The sequence below is a fragment of the Ochotona princeps genome, chromosome 4, assembly GCF_030435755.1.
Source record: "Ochotona princeps isolate mOchPri1 chromosome 4, mOchPri1.hap1, whole genome shotgun sequence".
Classification (NCBI taxonomy): domain Eukaryota; kingdom Metazoa; phylum Chordata; class Mammalia; order Lagomorpha; family Ochotonidae; genus Ochotona; species Ochotona princeps.
The window spans coordinates 8,572,825-8,591,209 of NC_080835.1; the positions used below are offsets into that span (position 1 = coordinate 8,572,825).

At 49.8% G+C, this 18,385-nt stretch overlaps 1 protein-coding gene across 1 annotated transcript in view; it reads left to right on the plus strand.

The window, feature by feature from the left end:
- Nucleotides 1-289: 289 nt before the first annotated feature.
- The window catches only part of RAB3IL1 (RAB3A interacting protein like 1), a 38,862-nt gene continuing 20,766 nt past the window's right edge, over nt 290-18,385 (plus strand). The window contains exons 1-2 of the mRNA XM_058662940.1: nt 290-809; nt 1,325-1,468. Of these exons, the coding sequence (XP_058518923.1) occupies nt 1,332-1,468 (137 nt within the window). The 5' untranslated portion in view covers nt 290-809; nt 1,325-1,331. The remainder of the gene's footprint in view (nt 810-1,324; nt 1,469-18,385) is intronic.

Below are 18,385 nucleotides of genomic sequence, written 5' to 3' on the forward strand. Positions count from 1 at the left end.
GAGGCCCCAGGCCAGCCTGGTCCAGGGTCACAGCTGTCCGTGACTTGGGCATGGAAGCAGCCTCTGAGGATGAGCTCTTACCTGCTCCAGCAGTGGTGTGTGAAGGGGTCCCTGGGGTGGCTGGGGGTTGGAGGAGAAGGTCAACAGAAGAGTGTCTGATGCAGCGTCCGCGCTCTCAGGAGCCTCCTGGCAGCGGGAAGCCAGTCTGAGGGCAGACAGAGCTGGTAAGTGCCGAGGGTTCCCCACACAGAATGCCCTGGCCTTCTCGCTGAGGATCGCCATGGCAACAGGAGCATCACAGAGGGCCTAACCCCTGGGCATGTTTCCAGGCCCTGCCTCAGCTGGGCAAGGACAAGGGTACCCCTACTTGGCTGGGGGGAAGTGGGCAGGGGCCCCTGGGGTGGGAGGGGCCAGCCAGGCCTGGTGGCTGCCTCCAGGCTCTGTGGAAGGCATGTGCCAGCCCACAATCTCAGAACAAACAGGGCAGAAGCCAGGCCAGGAAAGGAGGGGACAGCTGGATAGAGGGCAGGGAGCCGGGAAACAAAACAGACCACAGCACCTCTGCCCTGAGGTCAGGCAGCCTGGCGCCCAGGCACCATTCAAAGGGATGAACGTTTAAGTTCCGGCCACAGCATAAGGACACCAAGGAGCCAGGGAGACAGGGAGAGGCTGGGACACAGCTGGGCCTAGCTTCACCAAGCCCCATCCTGCCCGTGACAACAAAATAGCATGAGCTAGGCCAGAGCGGGCACACCTACAGACCCCAGGTGCCATTAGGAGAGTGCTGGGACCCCCACGGACTCTTCCAGGTGAGGCCCTGCCTCTGTCCACACCCACAGCCGTCCCAGCCACCCAGCAGTCACAGCTGAGGCTCATGGGCAGGAAGGGAGGAGGATTGCCCCAGGTGTGCCTTCTCAAATGGGTTTACAGTGGACACGCTGTGACTGGTTTCCCAAGGCAGTGGCTCCTTTGGCAAACAGAGCAGTGGAGGTGGGGCCAAGGCAAATGATTTAAGTCATAAGAAATTAAGAGTTGGTTCTGGCCTTGGAGGTCATCCACCGAGCATGCAAAGCCTCCTGGCTGCTTCCCAGTGTCCCCCGTGGTGCTAAACCACTGTGCTAGGCACCACACGGCATAGACAAGGGCAGAAATTCCTCCCAGCTTTGGCGCACTTCCTGGGTGCTAGGCAATGTGCTAAGTGCTTTTTAGAACCCTCACATGTAGGTCGGCTGAGCACCTGCAGCTCCAAGGTGAAGGCTATTAGACCTGGAGGGAGACTAAAGGCCATTGGCTGGACACCAGCTGAATGATGGCTGATTTCCAGGGTGACTATGTCCAGCACCGTGGGACCCTGGGGGAGAGGATCCAGAAGGCTCGGTCTCTTTCCTATTGGCCTCGGAGTCACGGAAGTGTCCCAGCAGAACCCCCGCCCCCCGGGAGCAGCACTTCAACAAGATACCAGCACCCTGTGAGTTTGAGAGGCTAACTTTCGGATAAGATTTGGGAGGGCAATATCATATTTACTTTAAAATGTGGCCCGGATTAAGTACATTTGTTTTTTTTGTTTGTTTGTTTTGTTTTGTTTTTTTTGATTTTTCAAACATTTTTGTTCATTTCCTCCTCTGTCACCTTAACATGTAGTATTGATTTTTTTTATTATTGATTACATTGTATTATGTGACACAGTTTTATAGGCACTGGGATACTCCCCCACCCCTTCCCCAATGCCCCCCATGGTGGATTCCTCCACCTTGTTGCATTACCACAGTTCAAATTCAGTTGAGATTCTTTCATTGCAAGCATCTACCAAGCATAAAGTCCAGCATCTTATTGTCCAGATAAGTTCAACGGTTTCTTGGGGAGACCATCTCTGGTCTGAAGGTAGAGCCGGCAGAGTATCATCCCGATCAATTAAAAGCCCCTACATTACATCAGTAGCAATTTATAACGTTATGGAATTAGTTAACATGGTATTGAGTAACCAATATGTTAAAAGAGAAAAAAAAAGAATGCAAGTTCTGAACCACATCCTGTGACTTCCACATTGACATTTCAATTATTAGTTTATGTACAACCGGGTTCTATACACCTTAAAACGGCTATAGATTACTATTCAGCTGTCTCATATCTATTTTTTTTAAAGATTTTTTTATTTTATTACAAAGTCAGATATACAGAGAGGAGGAGAGACAGAGAGGAAGATCTTCCATCCGATGATTCACTCCCCAAGTGAGCTGCAACGGCCAGTGCTGTGCCGATCCAAAGCCGGGAACCTGGAACCTCTTCTGGGTCTCCCACGCGGGTGCAGGGTCCCAAAGCTTTGGGCCGTCCTCTCCTGCCTTCCCAGGCCACAAGCAGGGAGCTGGATGGGAAGTGGAGCTGCCAGGATTAGAACCGGCGCCCATATGGGATCCTGGTGCGTTCAAGGCGAGGACTTTAGCCGCTAGGCCACGCTGCCGGACCCTGTCTCATATCTATTTTAATTTTAGCATTTAGCAGTTCATAGCATTGAAGCATGATTTTGCTGAACCTGGCTGTTTTTCGGGTAGTCTACCGGGTTAACTAAGTTTGATCCAAATGCTTGGGTCAGAGAGTTCTGTGTTGTTTGAGATGTGGGACTGTTCGCCTGTACCTAATCAGATATCTTGGGGATGAAAGCCAAACAGAAAATCACCGAATGCTGTCACGTTGATATCTTTCTTTTTAAAAAGATTTTTTAAAAGAGGTATTCCTATACCATAAGCATTCAGCTTTTCCATGTCCTATTTATGTCAAAAATGTCATGTCAAAAATGACATGTCTATTTCTGTCAAAAGCCATCCTGGGAGGTGTGGGCAGTTGTGTACCGGTGTGGTCACGACTTGTACTTCCCCAGGCAACAAACCGTGTTGATCCAGTTCTCAGGTGCTTACTGGCCATTTGTGTTTCTTCACACAATAAATGTCTGAGCCCTTTTTTAAAAAATGAAAAAGGTTTTCTTGGTGTTTTTGTTTTTGTTTTTGTTTTTGTTTTGTTTTTTATGGGCCCGGCATGGTTACCTTGTGACTAAAAGTCCTCGCCTTGCAAGCGCCGGGATCCCACATGAGTGCAGGTTCATGTCCCATCTGCTCTACTTCCCTTCTAGCTCCCTGGTGGCCTGGAGGGCAGTGGAGGAAAAGCCTTGGACCCTGTACCTGCTGGGAGACCCACAAGTAGCTCCTGGCTCCTGGCTTCGGATTGGCTCAGCTACAGCCATTGCAGCCACTTGGGGAGTAAACCAGCAGATAGAAGATCTTTCTCTTTGTCCCTGGTCTCTGTAAATCTGACTTTCCAAAGATTTATTTTCTAAAGGCAGGCTTATGGAGAAGGAGAGACAGAGATATTTTCCATCCACTGGTTCACTCCCCAAAGGGCCACAACGGCCAGGTGTGGGCTAAGACAAAGCCAGCAGCCTGCAACTCTGTATTGTTCTCCCACATGGGTGGCAAGGGTCCAGGTACTTAGACCCTCAGTGGCTGCCTCCCTAAGGTGCATTATCAGAAAGCTAGATTGTGACTGTAGTAGCTGGGACTCAAACCAACACTCTGATATGGGATGAACGTGTCCCAAGCAGCAGCTTATTCCACTTCACCACAACAACAGCTCCAGTTTCTAGCCATGTCTGCTGTCCAATTGTTAGCTGATCTTTGATCTTGTTCAGTTGCAAAAAAAATTCATGCATGTTTTGCGTACCAGACCCTTATCAGATACAAGACCTATAAATGTCTTCTCCCATTCTTTTTTTGCTTTCTGGAGAAAATTCCTTGATGCACTCAATCTTAATGAATTTAAAACTTTTCAGGATTTGCGTATGTTAAATGTAGAGTGATTGCGACGGGGGAGACAGGGAGATCTGCTGGTTCACTCCCCAAATGATCAAAACCGCCAGTGCTGGGTCGGTGGCAGGACCATCTTCTGCCACGTTTCCAGGAAGCTGAGTCTGAGCAGAGTAGCCAGGCTTGAACTGGTACTCGGATATGGGATGCTGGCGTGACAAGTGGCAGGTGCATCTGATGCACTACAACACCGCCCCCTACAGCTCAACGAGTGTGTTGATCTTGTGTTCTGTGAGTAGGCTGAACTGTAGAAGTTTTTGTTTGGATTCATTAGAATATTGCTTTTTTTTTTTTTTTAAGATTTATTTATTTTATTGGAAAGGCAGATGTGCAGAGAGGAGGAGAGACGGAGAGGAAGATCTTACGTCCGATGATTCACTCCCCACATGGCCACAACGGCCAGTGCTGCGTCAATCCAAAGCCAGGAGCCAGGAACTTCTTTCTGGGTCTCCCACGCAGGTGCAGGGTCCCAAGGCCTTGGGCCGTCCTTGACTGCGGATTCATTAGAATTTTGTATGTATCAGATCATGTCATCTGTAAGCATAATTTCATTTCTTTTTTTCCATTTTGAAGACCCCTTATTTCTTTCCCAAGCATGCCCTTGTTAAAACTTCCAAAAGAATGCTGAGACAATGTAACAAAAGCAAGCTGTCCTCGTCTCTCATCTCAGGAGCAAAACATTTTTTTTAAGATTTAATTTTTATTTGAAAAGGCAGAGAGAGAAGGAGAAACTGAACGAGAAAGATTCCATTCACTGGTTCACTGCTCCCAAAGGGCTGCAGCCAGAACGGGCCAGGCTGAAGCCAGGAACCTGGAACTCAGTCCAGGTCTTGTATAAGGGTAGCAGGGACTCAAGCCCTGGGCCACCTCAGTTGCCTCCTCGGGTGTGCATTGCCAGGAAGCTGGAATTGGAAACAGAGCTTACACCAATGCAGACACACTAGCCACAGCATTAAATAACCTTCCGGTGAATGTGTCTGTCATGAAAAGGATGCTGGTTTTGTCAGGTCGTTTTTCTGCATCAGTTGAGACAGTCATGTGGTTGATTTCCTTCATTCTACTGGAACGCTGTGTCACACTGGTTCTCACCCATGGACCATTGCTTGCACTTCTAAGATGAATTCCACTTGGCCTTGATTTATAATCTTTTTAACATGTTGCTGGATTTGATGTGTAGTGTTTTGTTAAAGATATTTGCATCTGTGAAAGGTCCTCTAAACATTCATTGCAAATGCTTATTATGAAAAATACTGTGGAGCGGGCACTGTGGCATATGGATTAATCCGCTACCTGCAGTGTCCATACGGGCCCAGGTTCAAATCCTGGCTGCTTCACTTCTGACCCAGCTCCCTGTTACTACACCTGGGAAAGCAGCGGAGAATGATCCAAGGCCTTGGGTCCCTGCACCCACGTGGGAGACCACAAAAGAGGCTCCTGGCTCCTGGCTTCAGATCGGCTCAGCTCCTGGCACTGCAGCCATTTGCGGGGGGTGAACCAGTGGGTAGATCTCTGTCTGTCTCACCTTCTCGCTCTGTACCTCTGCCTTTCAAATAAAAATAAATATTTTTTTAAAGATTTATTTATTTTTACTGTAAAGTCAGATGTACAGAGAGGAGAGACAAAGAGGAAGATCTTCCGTCTGCTGATTCACTCCCCAAGTGACCACAATGGCCAATGCAGCCCTGATCTGAAGCCAGGAACCAGGAGCTTTTTTTTGGGTCTCCCACATGGGTGCAGGGCCCCAAGGCTTTGGGTCATACTCGACTGCTTTCCAAGGCCATAAGCAGGGAGCTGGATGGGAAGCAGGGCCGGCACCCATATGGGAACCAGGCTCATGCAAGGCAAGGACTTTGGACACTAGGCTACTGTGCCGGGCCCCAGTTCCTAAGTTCTTGAGTTCCAGGTAATACCTGTAGATATTTATAAAGATCCCTCCCACTAGAAAGCATGAAAACTGGGATCAGGGCAGACCAGGCCTGCATGTGAACTGGGTTAGGGGGACAGCCAGGTTGGTCTAACCAACTGTACCCACTGGCGCATGCATAAGCCACAGTAAGTGCAGGCTGGTTGGGCTTTGCCACAGCATCAGCTGGCAAGTGTTAGGACTGGGGACAAATCCTGACAAGCTAGACTGCAGAACCACCTGCAAAGTACAAGATCCGGGACTGGGGGTGGGCCTGGTAGGGAAACTATGGGCATCTCTCTGATGGGTCTCCCGCTGGTGAGCATGAACACCAGGGCTGCAGGTGAACTTGACAGGTGGTGGCACTGCCAGCCTGAGTGTGGGCTGGATAGTGGGGTTGGTTGGAATGACCTAGATTCCAGTGTCCATTTACATGGACAAGAGCTGAAGGTGATGTGGGACAGCCTGCCGCACATACTGGCAAGCACATGAACCAGGGCTTGGGGTGGACCTGGTGGGGGTTATTGGGGGTCACTCTGACTAGGCTGTAGATCCTGCTGATGTACATGAGGGTCAAGTGTGTGGTGGGCAGGGTTGGGCTGTACTGCAGCACCATTGGTTTACATAAGAGACAGGACTAGAGACAGAACTGACCCAACAATTGTAACTACCAGTGTGTGCTGATGTAGGTGACAGACTGAGCTGGACCCCATACTGGCAGGCACGCACAAGAGCCAGGTCTGGGATCAGTTCCAATGAGGTTTCTTCAGGCATCCCCCAGACTGAACCGCTGGACTCAGAACTCCAATTACGGGGAGAGTCGTTAGGTCTGTGTTCTGACAGTGCGGTGCATGTGTCAGAACTGGGCCTCCTCAGGGGCTTAGAGCAGTGGACAGCACACCCAGATGCACATGGAGGTATGGCAGGCCATTGGAGCCTGCAGAGGACACCTGGTACCACAGCAAAGAAAGAAGCAGAAAACCTTGGGTTATCCCAGCCAAGCATTGACAGAAAATACCTGGGTGAATGGAGACTCTAAGCCAATGGACCTTTGAAAGAATCCCTCATCCTTGATTGGCAAGATTAACAGCATTTCAGAACTATCGAAGCCACTGGAGCAGAACCCTTGGCGCATGCTCCACATCAGGTGGCTGTTTCTCATCCCCAGGTACTGAGGCAGTTGGGAGCCTGGGTGCAGCTTCTCCCCTTATCTCCCCTACTTCCCCAGGATACAGGAAGAAGAAAAAGGAAATTTGCAAACAATGATCTCACCCACTTTCCCCTAACCTTTGACCCTTCCACTCCAATCAACTAAGTAAACATCATCAAAAATAAAAATTTTTAAAAACAATGAGTTTAAAACAAGGAAAAAAGAGACTATTTAGAATTTTAAATTTTTGACTTCCATCAGTCATAGCTGAGTAGTTCTCAATTATGATTATATTTCCTTAGAAAATAGCTTTATATAAAAATATTTGTCGAGGTTTTTTTGTGTATGCCTTTCACTAATGCTTCCCCCATCTTCCAGTGTTTTCAGTTGCACGCATTAATCTCTAAGCCCCAGTAGTTTTCATTGGAGCCATTCATTCTTGGCACCCACCAATTTTTTCCTTTCTACCCAGCTGCTCCTTACAATCTACACAAGCTGAGCTGATCCCAAGCCAGGAGTGTCTTCCGGGTCTCCCACGTAGGTGCAGGATCCTAAGGACTTAGGGCATTCTCCACTGCTTTCCCAGGCCATAAGCAGGGAGCTGGAAGGGAAGTGGAGGAGTCAGGACATGAACTGGCACCCATATGGGATACCAGCACTTGCAAAGGGAGAATTAGCTAATTGAGCCATCACGCTGGACTGGTGTATTCCTTTCTTATAATGTACGCTCCTACATTAGTAGCTTATAATGCTACTCATGTCGGGCAGAGTAACAATTGCCCTCAACACACCTTCATGTTTATTTTTTTAACGTTTTTAAAAATTTTACTTTAAATATATTTTTAAAATATTTTTAAAATTTTTATTGGAAAGGCAGAGCAGATTTATGGACAGAAGGAGAGACAGAAAGGTCTTTCACCTGCTGGTTCACTCTCCAAATAGCCACAATGGCCAGCGCTGAGTCGATCTGCAGACAGGAGCCAAGAGCTTCTTCTGGGTGCCCCGTGTGGATGCAGGGTCCCAAGGCTTTAGGCCATCCTCTATTGCTTTCCCAGGCCACAAGCAGGGAGCTGGATGGGAAGTGGAGGAGCTGGGGCACGAACGGGTACCCACATAGGATCCTCGTGCTTGCAAGGTGAAGATGAAGCCATTGAGCCATCATGCAGAGTTTTATTTTTAACATTGTTTACATGGTTGAGAGGAATGCATGCCCAGTGGGCCTATCAATAGGGTGGGGAGAGTTAAGCATGGAAGAAGGTGGGTGTGACACATACTCCTTTTTTTTTTTTCTTCCTCCTGTGTCCACAGGGAAGGTGGGAAGAGGGCCATTTCTTGCTGTCAAACTACATCAGCACTCGGGGACAGAGGACGGTCCTTTGATGACACCCTAGAGACCCCAGTTAGAGAAGAGTACTCCAAGGGTGACACTTCAGTGGTTTTAATAGCCCTGAGATGTTATTGGTTTCATTGATCCAGGATTGAGAAAAATCTCTCCAAGGTCTACTGGTTGACAAAGTCCACCTTAGTGCATCCACAGACCCAGGAATATGCTGCAAAACTTGGCCAGAATTGTCCAACCTGTTCTGCTTTCCATCTCCTGATGAGACACTGGCCTAGATGAGCTGGCTGTCATATCCCCCATGCTGTCCACAGACATCAGCAAGTGAGGAGGCCGAGTCCCCGAGGTAACCACACATCCTGTGATTTTCCCTGCGGCCAAGGTCTGAGTCCTGTGTTCCAATCAGGAAATCCTCCACAAAATGTTATCTGGAGTGACCTCAGACTTGACTCTGGGGTGCACCAACCAGTGCAAGGTCAGGTGTGGTCAGCCACCTGCACCAGCCAGTGCACATACTGGTGGATGCAGCTACCGCAGACCCAACTCTCACATGAATCAATGGGTGCTGCTGCCCAGTCCAGCCAGCCTGCCACAGATCAGTCCTCCTGCATGCCAGTGGATGTCTTAGGGCAACCTCCCAAAATTCCCACTAGGTGTGCATTCAGCCCCAGTGTTTACACATGTGAGCCTCTGCTGTAGCCTAGCCCAGCATCCCACAGCCCACATCCCAACAGCTCTCATGCACATCCACAGTTACTGCTGCTTAGCTCAGCCCAACTTGCCCTTAGACCTGGTTTGCATGTATGCCACTACCTTGTCCAGCCTGGTCTGCCCCCAAACCTGATGCTCACGAGTAATAAATACAGCCTAACAGGGAAGTGCCCACAGTTTCCCTGCCAGGCATGTACCCAGCCAAGGGAGGTTGTGCCTGCCAGGGGATACCATAATCCAACCTGACATGACTCGCACCCAGTCTTGGCACAGGCAAGCTGGTGCTGCAGCCTATCCCAGCTGGCCCACATCTGTTTCGGCTCTCATATGCATCACCAGGTATAGCAGCCTAGCCCAGCTTGGCCCAGCTCTCAAGTTCACCAGTGGAAGCATCAGCCCGGCAAGGGGGAGTCCCCAGAGTTCCCCTCCCAGGTCCACTCCCAGCCCCAGGTCTTGCATGACCCAGTATGAAATGATCCACCACCAGTCCCAGCTCTCGCTGGCGGGTGCAGCACACCTGCTTTTTAATTTAAAATGTATTTATTTGATAGGCACAACAAGGAAGCGAGAGAGAGCGTCCATTCACTGGTTCACCCCCAAATGCCTGAAACAGCTGGAGGCTGGGCTAAGCTGAAGCCGGGGGTCAGAAACCTCAGCTAGAGGCCTCATGTAGGCGGCTTGGGTCACCATCTGCTTCCTCTATCGAAACAGAGGTGGTACTTGGTCCCCAGCACTCTGATACGGGATGTAGGAAGGCATCTCAAGACATAACTTAGCCCACAAGACCCATCCTTTATTTGGTACTGATTTATTTATACATTGTTTGAAAGAGAGAAAAAGAGAGGACAGAGGAAGACTGAGAGAGAAACTGAGACATCTGCTGTTTCATGTCCCAAACGCCCATGATAGGCAAGGATGGGCTGAGCTCAAGCCCGGAGGCTGGAGTTCCACGCAGGTCTGTCACCTGGGTGTCCCTGAGCCAACTCTCTGAGCCATCACTTGATGTGTCCCAGGGTGCATGAGAGCAGGAAGTGGGATCTGGAATAGAGCCAGGCCTTGAACCTGGGCGCTCTGCTAGGGACTGCAGGGGTCCTGTCCGCTGTGCCACATGCCTGCCCCTCACCACCTCTGATCTCCATTCTCTGGCTTGGAATGACAGCCCCTTCGGCCCACACAGGATCTCCAGGTCTGCCCTCCCTATCATCCCTGGGTCCTGGGGTGGCTTTTCTGCCTTCTCCACTGGTTTGCCGTGGTCTTAGTCTGTTCCTGCTGTTGTGACAATGTGCCTTGAACCAGGTCCTGTATTGTAGTTCTGGAGTCTGGCAAATCCAAGCTCAAGATGTCAGCAGAGAGTCTGGCGGAAGCTTCCGGAATGGGAGTTGTGCAGAGGAAGGGAGGCACCTTGTGTTCGCAGGAGATGGGGGAAGGTCGGTCTTACAAATCCTCATCATGAGAACTCTGACCTTATGGCTTAGTCACCCCTAAGGGCCCCACCTCTTTTAAAGCTCTCTTTTTATTTACATATTTATTTAATTATTTGAAAGGCAGAATACAGAGACTGAGAGAGAGATAGAGAGAGAGATCTTCCATCTGCGGGCACATTCCCCAAATGGCTGCAATAGCCAGGGCTGGGCCAAGAGCCTGAAATTCCACCCAATACTCCCACGTGGATAGCAGGGACCAAGCACTTGAATCATGTCCTCAATGCTTTCCCAGGCACATTAGCAGGGGGCTGGATCACAAGCGGAACAGCCGGGATTTGAACCAGCACCCAAAGGAGATGTTAGCATCATAGATGGTGACTTCACCTGCTGGCTTAACCCTCTGGCCACTGACCCTGCCACTCCCAGCTTGACAATATTGCACTGGCAACTGAGTTTCGACATGGGTTAATTTCCTTCTGCTCAATGGGTTTGGTTTTTTCCCATCAGAGGTTCTCCTTAGTTGCCTAATAGTCCCTGATTAATATTAAGAATGGAATTTTAGGACCTGACACAATGGCTCAATTGGCTAATCCTCCATCTCTAAGTGCCAGGATCCCATATGTGTACCGGTTCGTGTACCAAAGTTTTGGGACCCTGCGTTCACATGGGATTCCTGGAAGAAGCTCCTGGCTTCAGATCAGCTCAGCTCTGGCCATTGTGATCATTTGGGGTGTGAACCAGTGGATGAAAGATCTTTCCATCTCTCTTTCTCTGTAAAACTTGCCTTTTGAATAAAAATAAATAAATCTAAAGCAAAAAAAAATTTAGAAGTTTAGAAGTTAGCATTGTGGTATAGTATGTTAAACTGCCGTCTGCGACACCAATATCCCATATGAACTCCAGTTCAAGTCCTGGCTGTTCCACTTCCAATCCAACCCCCTCCTAATGTGCCTGGGAAGGCAGCTGAAGATGGTTCAAGTCTTTGGGCCCCTGCCATTCACACAGAGCTGGAGGAAGCTCCTAGCTCCTGGCTCCTGGCTCCTGGCTCCTGGCTCCTGGCTTCAGCCTGCCCCAGCCCTGGCCAATAAAGCTATTTAGGGAGTGAAATAGTGGCTAGATCTCTGTCTCTCTTTATCTCTGTCTCTTCAAATAAAATCATCAATAATCCTTTTTTTTAAAAAAAGGAGCATGATTGGCAGATTGCCTCACAATCAGGCATTCTGCCTGGAACATATCTTAGCTCTGTCTTGCCTGGCCAGCATCCCAAAGAGGCACTGTCTGAAGAATGAAAGTCTAGCTGTCATCATCCTGTCTGCCGGGGCACAGCGAGGAACTGGGCGTCTTGGTTTGCAGCTTGTATGCAGCCACTTAATCCCTGCAGAGCACTGCTGGCCCGAGGACCCACAATTCTGGTCTATCCTCTCCCAAGAGCAAATGTCTAGTCTTAAGGCAGAAGCAGACAGGAAGCTGTTCCCAGTGGCACGAAGCAAGGGCGGGAGCTGCTTCTCAGTTAGCTTTGATCTAGGGCCCCACGCTCCTCCTTGTCAACCGAGGCTTGTAACTGCCATTTTACTTCCTGCTTCCTCTGTAATGGAGAGTGGAGGTTTGTTCATGTCTCCAACTGTAACAATAGCTTCACCTACTCTCTCCCTGTAGCACTTGCAACTTTCACTCTAAGTATTTTCAGGATGTTTTGTTAGTTTAGAATTTGCCGTAATTTTCTGGAGAATTTAACATTTTACAACACTGTCATCATTTTATTGTTATTGCCTAATGAATAACTCTTCCCCTAGCAGTGTCTTTTACTTGAATGTGGTTAATAATATAGATATAGCACCTTTCAAAAAGACTTGCATATGTATGTATATTTATTTGTTTGTTTTTTGAAAAGTACAATGTTGGACATGAGGAAACAGTGAGATAGTGGCGGATCTCCCATTTGCTAGCTCACACCCCAGAAAGTCCAGACGGCTGGGGCTGGGTCTCGCACGTGGGTGTCGAAACTCAGCTACTTCAGCCTTGTGTTCTGCTTTCCACACTCATTAGCAGGGAGCTGGATTTGAAGCAGAGCAGCCAGGACTTGAACCAGCACTCTGATATGGGATATGGATGTGACAATTTAAGTGGTAGCCTAGCCTGCTGGGCCACACAGTGCCTGCTCCTATACCGCTATTTTTGTTTTATATTTTCCTGGTATAACATAAAAAATGGTGTATTTTTATTAGAAAGGCAAATTTACAGAGAGAAGGAGAGATAGAAAGTCTTCCATCTGCTGGTTCACTGCTCAAATGGCTACAATGGTTGAAACTGAGCTAAGCCAGGAGCCAGGAGCTTCTTCGGGTCTCCCATGTGGGTGCAGGGTACCAAGGACTTGAGCCATCCTCCTCTGTTTTCCCAGGTCATAAGCAGGGAGCAGGATCAAAATGGAGCATCTGGGACATGAACTGACACCCATATGAGATGCCAGTGCTTGCAGGCAGAGGATTAACTAGTTGAGCCATCATACAACTGGTATAATTTTAAATCTCAGCCTTACCAACTCCTTTTACTTAGCTGTGTTACCTCTCTCTCTCTCTTCTCTCCCTCTCAATCTTTTAGCCATGCTTAAGTGTACAGTTTAGTGGCATTAAGTGTAGTCACCAACCATCTCCAGAAGCTTTTCTTTCAGGTTTCTGTTGTGTTCATTCGAAAAACAGCACTACAGAGAAAGAGAAAGGGTGTGTGAGAGAGAAAGAGGTTCATCACCACCTAAATGTCCTCAAGAGCTAGGGCCGGACCAGGCCAGAAGCAGGAGCCTAGAACACTCTCTGGGTCTCCCACCTGAGTGGCAGGGCCTAAGGAGGGAGCCATCATTTGCTGCCTTCCCAGGCCATCAGCAAGGAACTGGGTCAGAAGTGGAGCAGCTGGGACAAGAATGAGTGCCCGTATGGGGTACCAGTGTCACAAGCGGTGGCATTGCTCCTTACGCCACAAAACTGACCCCCTCGTGGGCCACTTTGAGAATCTGCTCGGTTCTCTTTGTTCGTCACTGGTTGCTTATTTATTTTGAATTCAAACATGGTGTTTCTGTGTTTCCCATAGGAATTACATATCTGGAGTCCTATAATATCTTCTATGGTTTGGATAACGTTTGTCTTCGAAACACGTGTAGATGTTCAAATCCCAGGGTCAGAAGAGGAAGCTTAATCAGATGATGGTGCTGGGGGGGAACAGACTTTGTGCAAGGCCATCAGAGGCAATGACCGCAAAAGGGCTGGTTATAAAAGTCAAGGTAGCCCCAGCCGCTCACAGCTTTCTGGCTCTGCATATACTCAGTCAAAGGAACTCTCCAGTCTTGAACTTGAGGTTCCAGGATGATGAACTAAATAAACGTTTTCTGTTTACAGTTAGCTGTTCACAGATATCTCAATGTAGCAATGGAATGTGGCACTTTGACGTGTTGTGTGCTGTTTCTGCTAGTACTGGTGTGGCTAGCATCTTCATGGGCCGATGCTTCAGGACTGTGAGCTCACATCCTGACACTAACCCAGGGGAATTCTCCAAGGAGACGTTCGGACACTTTCCTCCCAAGAGGAGTCACACCTGCTTCTGCCAAGAGCCAGGGGGCAAGCGTCAACATGGAACGTTCTGGCCCCTCTCTCGTGTCCTGGTTGGATGTAGTGTCCCCAGATTCAACTCCTAGCTCAGTTCTCACTTTCTTTTGTGGGGGGAGGAAGTGGCTTTGGAGATCACAATAGACAAGGCCTCGAAGGATCAGCCTCCCTTTCCAAGTCCACCCCCAGCACCAGAAGCACAAACTCTCCAATCCATGCCACCCACACCCACACAAGGCATCTTCATGGCACACCACACTTTTCGTCCTTGAACTTGTCAATGGCTCCCTGTGTCCTTAGGTCTAAAGCTTGGCATCTCCCTGCAGTACACAGAGCCCCGCTAGATCTGATTTTCTGGCTGGCCTCACATCTTCCAGCAGTCCACCTCCCCAGCCCTCCAGCATGCTTTGCTTCCTCATTCTTGCACCTGTCTCACAGGTGAGGCATCTGAATCCCCTCTGCTCATCACGGCCTCTCCAGGTACATAGCTCATGAAATCAACAAGTTTATCTTGCTCACTAAGCGTTTTATCGACACCGGGAACAAGTGTTCAAGTGTTCATTAGCTATTACACGAATGAATGAATACTGATACTATGTGCCCAGCATTTTGTTTTTGTTTGTGAATCCTCCGTATGTCAAAGATGTTAACACTTTGCCATTGGCTGGGCACATTTTTCCAGGGTTAATTGCCTTCTATTTAATTTTTTTTTTTTCTTTCATGCGGAGGAGGGGGAGGAAAGAGGTTTTCAGATTTAATGGAAACAGAGCTATTGATTTCTCTCTCCTCCCCACCCCCACTGGGCTCTCTTTGCATGCTTCCAAGTTTAGAAAGTCCTTCCCTCACTGGATATTTGATAAGTGTTCATTTTTTTTTTTTTATTTCTATGCACACTGATGTCAGTTTAACTCTGCCAAGTCTGAGCTTTCATTACTTCACTTTGCGCCCCAAAATGCTTGTCTCCTGTGGCCTTGAAAAAATCCAAGTTTTTAAACTTGGCCTTCACAGCTCGTTGGGATCCCATCTGAGTCTGCCTTTGTAGATTTTTCCTTTCTTTTTTCTCCTCTTTTTCATTCATCCCTTTCCTTTCTCTCTTCCCTTCTTTGAGAGCGCAAAGGAGGGAGAGAGATCTCCCATATGCTGACTCCGATGACTGCCACAGCTCGGGCTGGGTCTAGTTGGATTCAGGCTTGCCTGGTGGCAGGAGCTACTGCCTGCTTCCCAGGGCCTGTGTTAGCAGGAAGCTGGAGGTGGGGGCCCAGGAAGCAACTCAGGCGCTCCCGTGTGGAACATGGGCATCGTAACCACTAGGCCGAATGCTCACCCCAGGGCCCTTCCTTTCTTGTGCCCCATTCAGTCTGAGCTCAAACAATGTGAGCGTGTGCTTCCTTCTCTGTGTTCTCTGCTCCTTCCCACCTCGCAGCCATCGCTTCTGTTGCTCCCATAGAATGCCATGGTCCATTTTATATCACTTTTCGGATTAATGTTCATGCTATTTATTTTCATTTACGTGAAAAGGCAGAGCAACAGAAAGTAAAAGACAGGGCCCCGGCACGATGCTCTAGCAGCTAAAGTCCTCGCCTTGAATGCCCCGGGATCCCATATGGGTGCCGGTTCTCATCCCGGCAGCTCCACTTCCCATCCAGCTCCCTGCTTGTGGCCTGGGAAAGCAGTCAAGGACAGCCCAAAACCTTGGGACCCTGCAACCGTGTGGGAGACGTGGAAGAAGTTCCTAGCTCCTGGCTTTGGATTGGCGCAGCACCAGTCATTGCAGTCACTTGAGGAATGAATCATCGGATAGGAGATCTTCTCTGTCTCTCCTCCTCTCTGTATGTCTAACTTTGCAATAAACATAAACAAGTCTTTAAAAAACAAAAAGAAAATAAGTAAGTAAAAGACAGAAAGAGAGAGAGAGATATCTTCCATCTGTTGGTTTGCTACCCAAATGTCTGGAACAGCCAGGGCTGGGCCAGACTCAAGCCAGGGACCAGGAACTCCATCTGGGTCTCCAACATGGTGGCAGAGGCCCAAATGTTTGGGGCATCATCTGCTTCCTCCCAGGACGCATTAGCAGGAAACATGATCTAAAAAGAAGGAACCAGGACTTGAACAGTCGACTCTGATATGGAATGCAGGTGTCCCAAGCAGTGGCTTAGCTCACTGGGCCATAACACCTGCTACTCTACAGGTATTTACCACACGTCTTATTTTCTCCAAATAGCTCACCTTTCCCTTTTGCCTTGCAGGGTGAACAATGAAGGGGATAAGAAAGCAAGCTCTGGAATCACACATAGTGGAGCTCAAATCCCTGTTTCACACCTCAGGGCAGGCATTGTGCGACAGCAGGTTAAGCTACTGTTTGGGACACCCACATCCCATATGAGAGCACCAGTGTGAATCCCAGCTATTCGGTGCTTCCAGTCCAGCTTCCTGCTGAGGCTGCTGGGAAGCAGCCTTGGGTCTCTGATGCTTACATGGGAGATCACATGGAGTTTCTACATCCTGGCTTCAATCTGGCCCACTCCCTGCCCCACCCTCCATCTGCCTCTTTGGGAATCACTAGTTGTGCACGGTCAGAGCAGAGCTTCCTCCCGCAGCCGTGTCTTCCCTGGAATTCCATGAAGTGGCTGAGCTTTCCCACTAGACAGGCGCAGGGGACAGGCCAAGCTGGTCTCACTGCTGGGAGCCCTTCCAGGCCCTGGCCCCTTGGCGGGACTCCCACACCCATCCAGACCCAATCTCCTCCTTCCTTCCTTCCTTCCTTCCTTTCTTCCTTCCTTCCTTCTTCCCTCATTTGAGCTCTGATGTCATTCAGAGCTGTTTGTCTGCAAAGGGAAAGCCCACCAGCCCCCAATGCTCTTGCTGTCAGCACTTTCCTATCTTAGGTGAAGTCCAGCAGAGTCAATAGCATCCTCTCCGTTCTAAGTTGGGTAAACTAAGCTTTAAACTAGCTTCCACGCATGGGTTTTTTGCAGCCAGAGAAAAACAATTATTGGTGGGTGTGGGAGGGCTGAGCAGCTGAGGTGGGCTACAGGCACCCTGGCTCCCTGGGTCTCTGCATGCTCTCCACAGATGGCTTCCTGCCCCTCTCAGGGAATCTGGCCGGGTACTCAGTGTCCATGCGTTTGTGAACCTGGAGTACTGTTCTTAGTAGATGATTTCTCCCCTGTCATGCGGGGAGGGCGAGGATGAGGATTTGCTGGCCTGAGTGTGTGTGTCTCTGGGGCTGAGGGTGAGGCAGGACCTCCTCAGCGGAAAAGTAGACTTAACATCAGGAGAGCTGGGGTCTGCAAGGCCCCGTTCCTGAGCACCTGTGCCCTCTCCTCCCACACCTGCTTAGTGCACAGAAGGGGCCAGCGTGGGTCAGCAGGTGCTGGGCTCCCACTGTGCTCAGTGACTCCTCAGAGCTCCCTCCCTGAGCCAGACCACCCCAATTGTCTGACTCCATTCAACCTCTTCCAGCTCCAGGCCTGCCCTGCTCCCAAGCACCTGCATGGCGGGGACTCCAAGCTCGCACAAGCTGGAGCCGGGCAAGCTCACTTGTGACTTCTGGAGTCTCCTCCCCTGATCCCTTTCCTTTTGAAAGTCCAGCTTGGGACTCCAGAGAAGGTCTCTGGCCAGTCGTCCACATCTGGCTGGGGGGTGGGGGGCAGAGCCCTGGGGCCCTGCCTGCCCTGGCGGAATCCCAGAGCTAAGCTACAAATGCAAAGTCCCCTCCCCCACCCATCACCACCCACAGCCTCAGGCCTGGGTGGGGAGACTCAGTTACCACTTCTCCCTGTACGCCAGGTGTACAGGGTGGCCTCAGGCCTAACTGATGAGTGACCTTAGAAGCCACACTGTCCTGACTGGCCCAACGCCTGGAGGCAGGGGAGGGCTACCCCAGTAGCATTGAGATCATACGAGCTGGGGAGGGGACTTCAGGCTCCCAGTTGACCAGTGACCCCAAGGTCTCTAAGAAGTCACAGCCAAGGTCACAGCTGGGCCCAGCTATGTGGAAATGACCAGAAATGTGTGTTTTTCTACAGAGCTCCCAGCAACACTGTCATGGTCCCCTCCCTCATACATACACACACCCTGAGGTGCTGGCTGGGGCTTGGCACACAGGGACTGACTCCCACCCACTTTGCCACCAGCCAGCCTGAGCTCTGTCTCCTCCTGCCACCTTGGGGGTGATGGGGAGACCCCATCTCCCTGCCCCCTCACATCCTGTTTTCCATTTGTTGTTTTAGGTGAGCCTGAGGCTGGTGGAGGAAGGTGCTAGCACCAGGGAATTTAGCAGGGGGATCAGCATGGAGCAAAAACAGGAAGGGGGTGGGAAGCAGCCATGGAAAATTCACTGCCGGGAAGGGGAGGCCGCCATCTGGTTTGCATTAGGCTGTGAGGTTGCGAAGCCTAAAGCCCAAAGCCT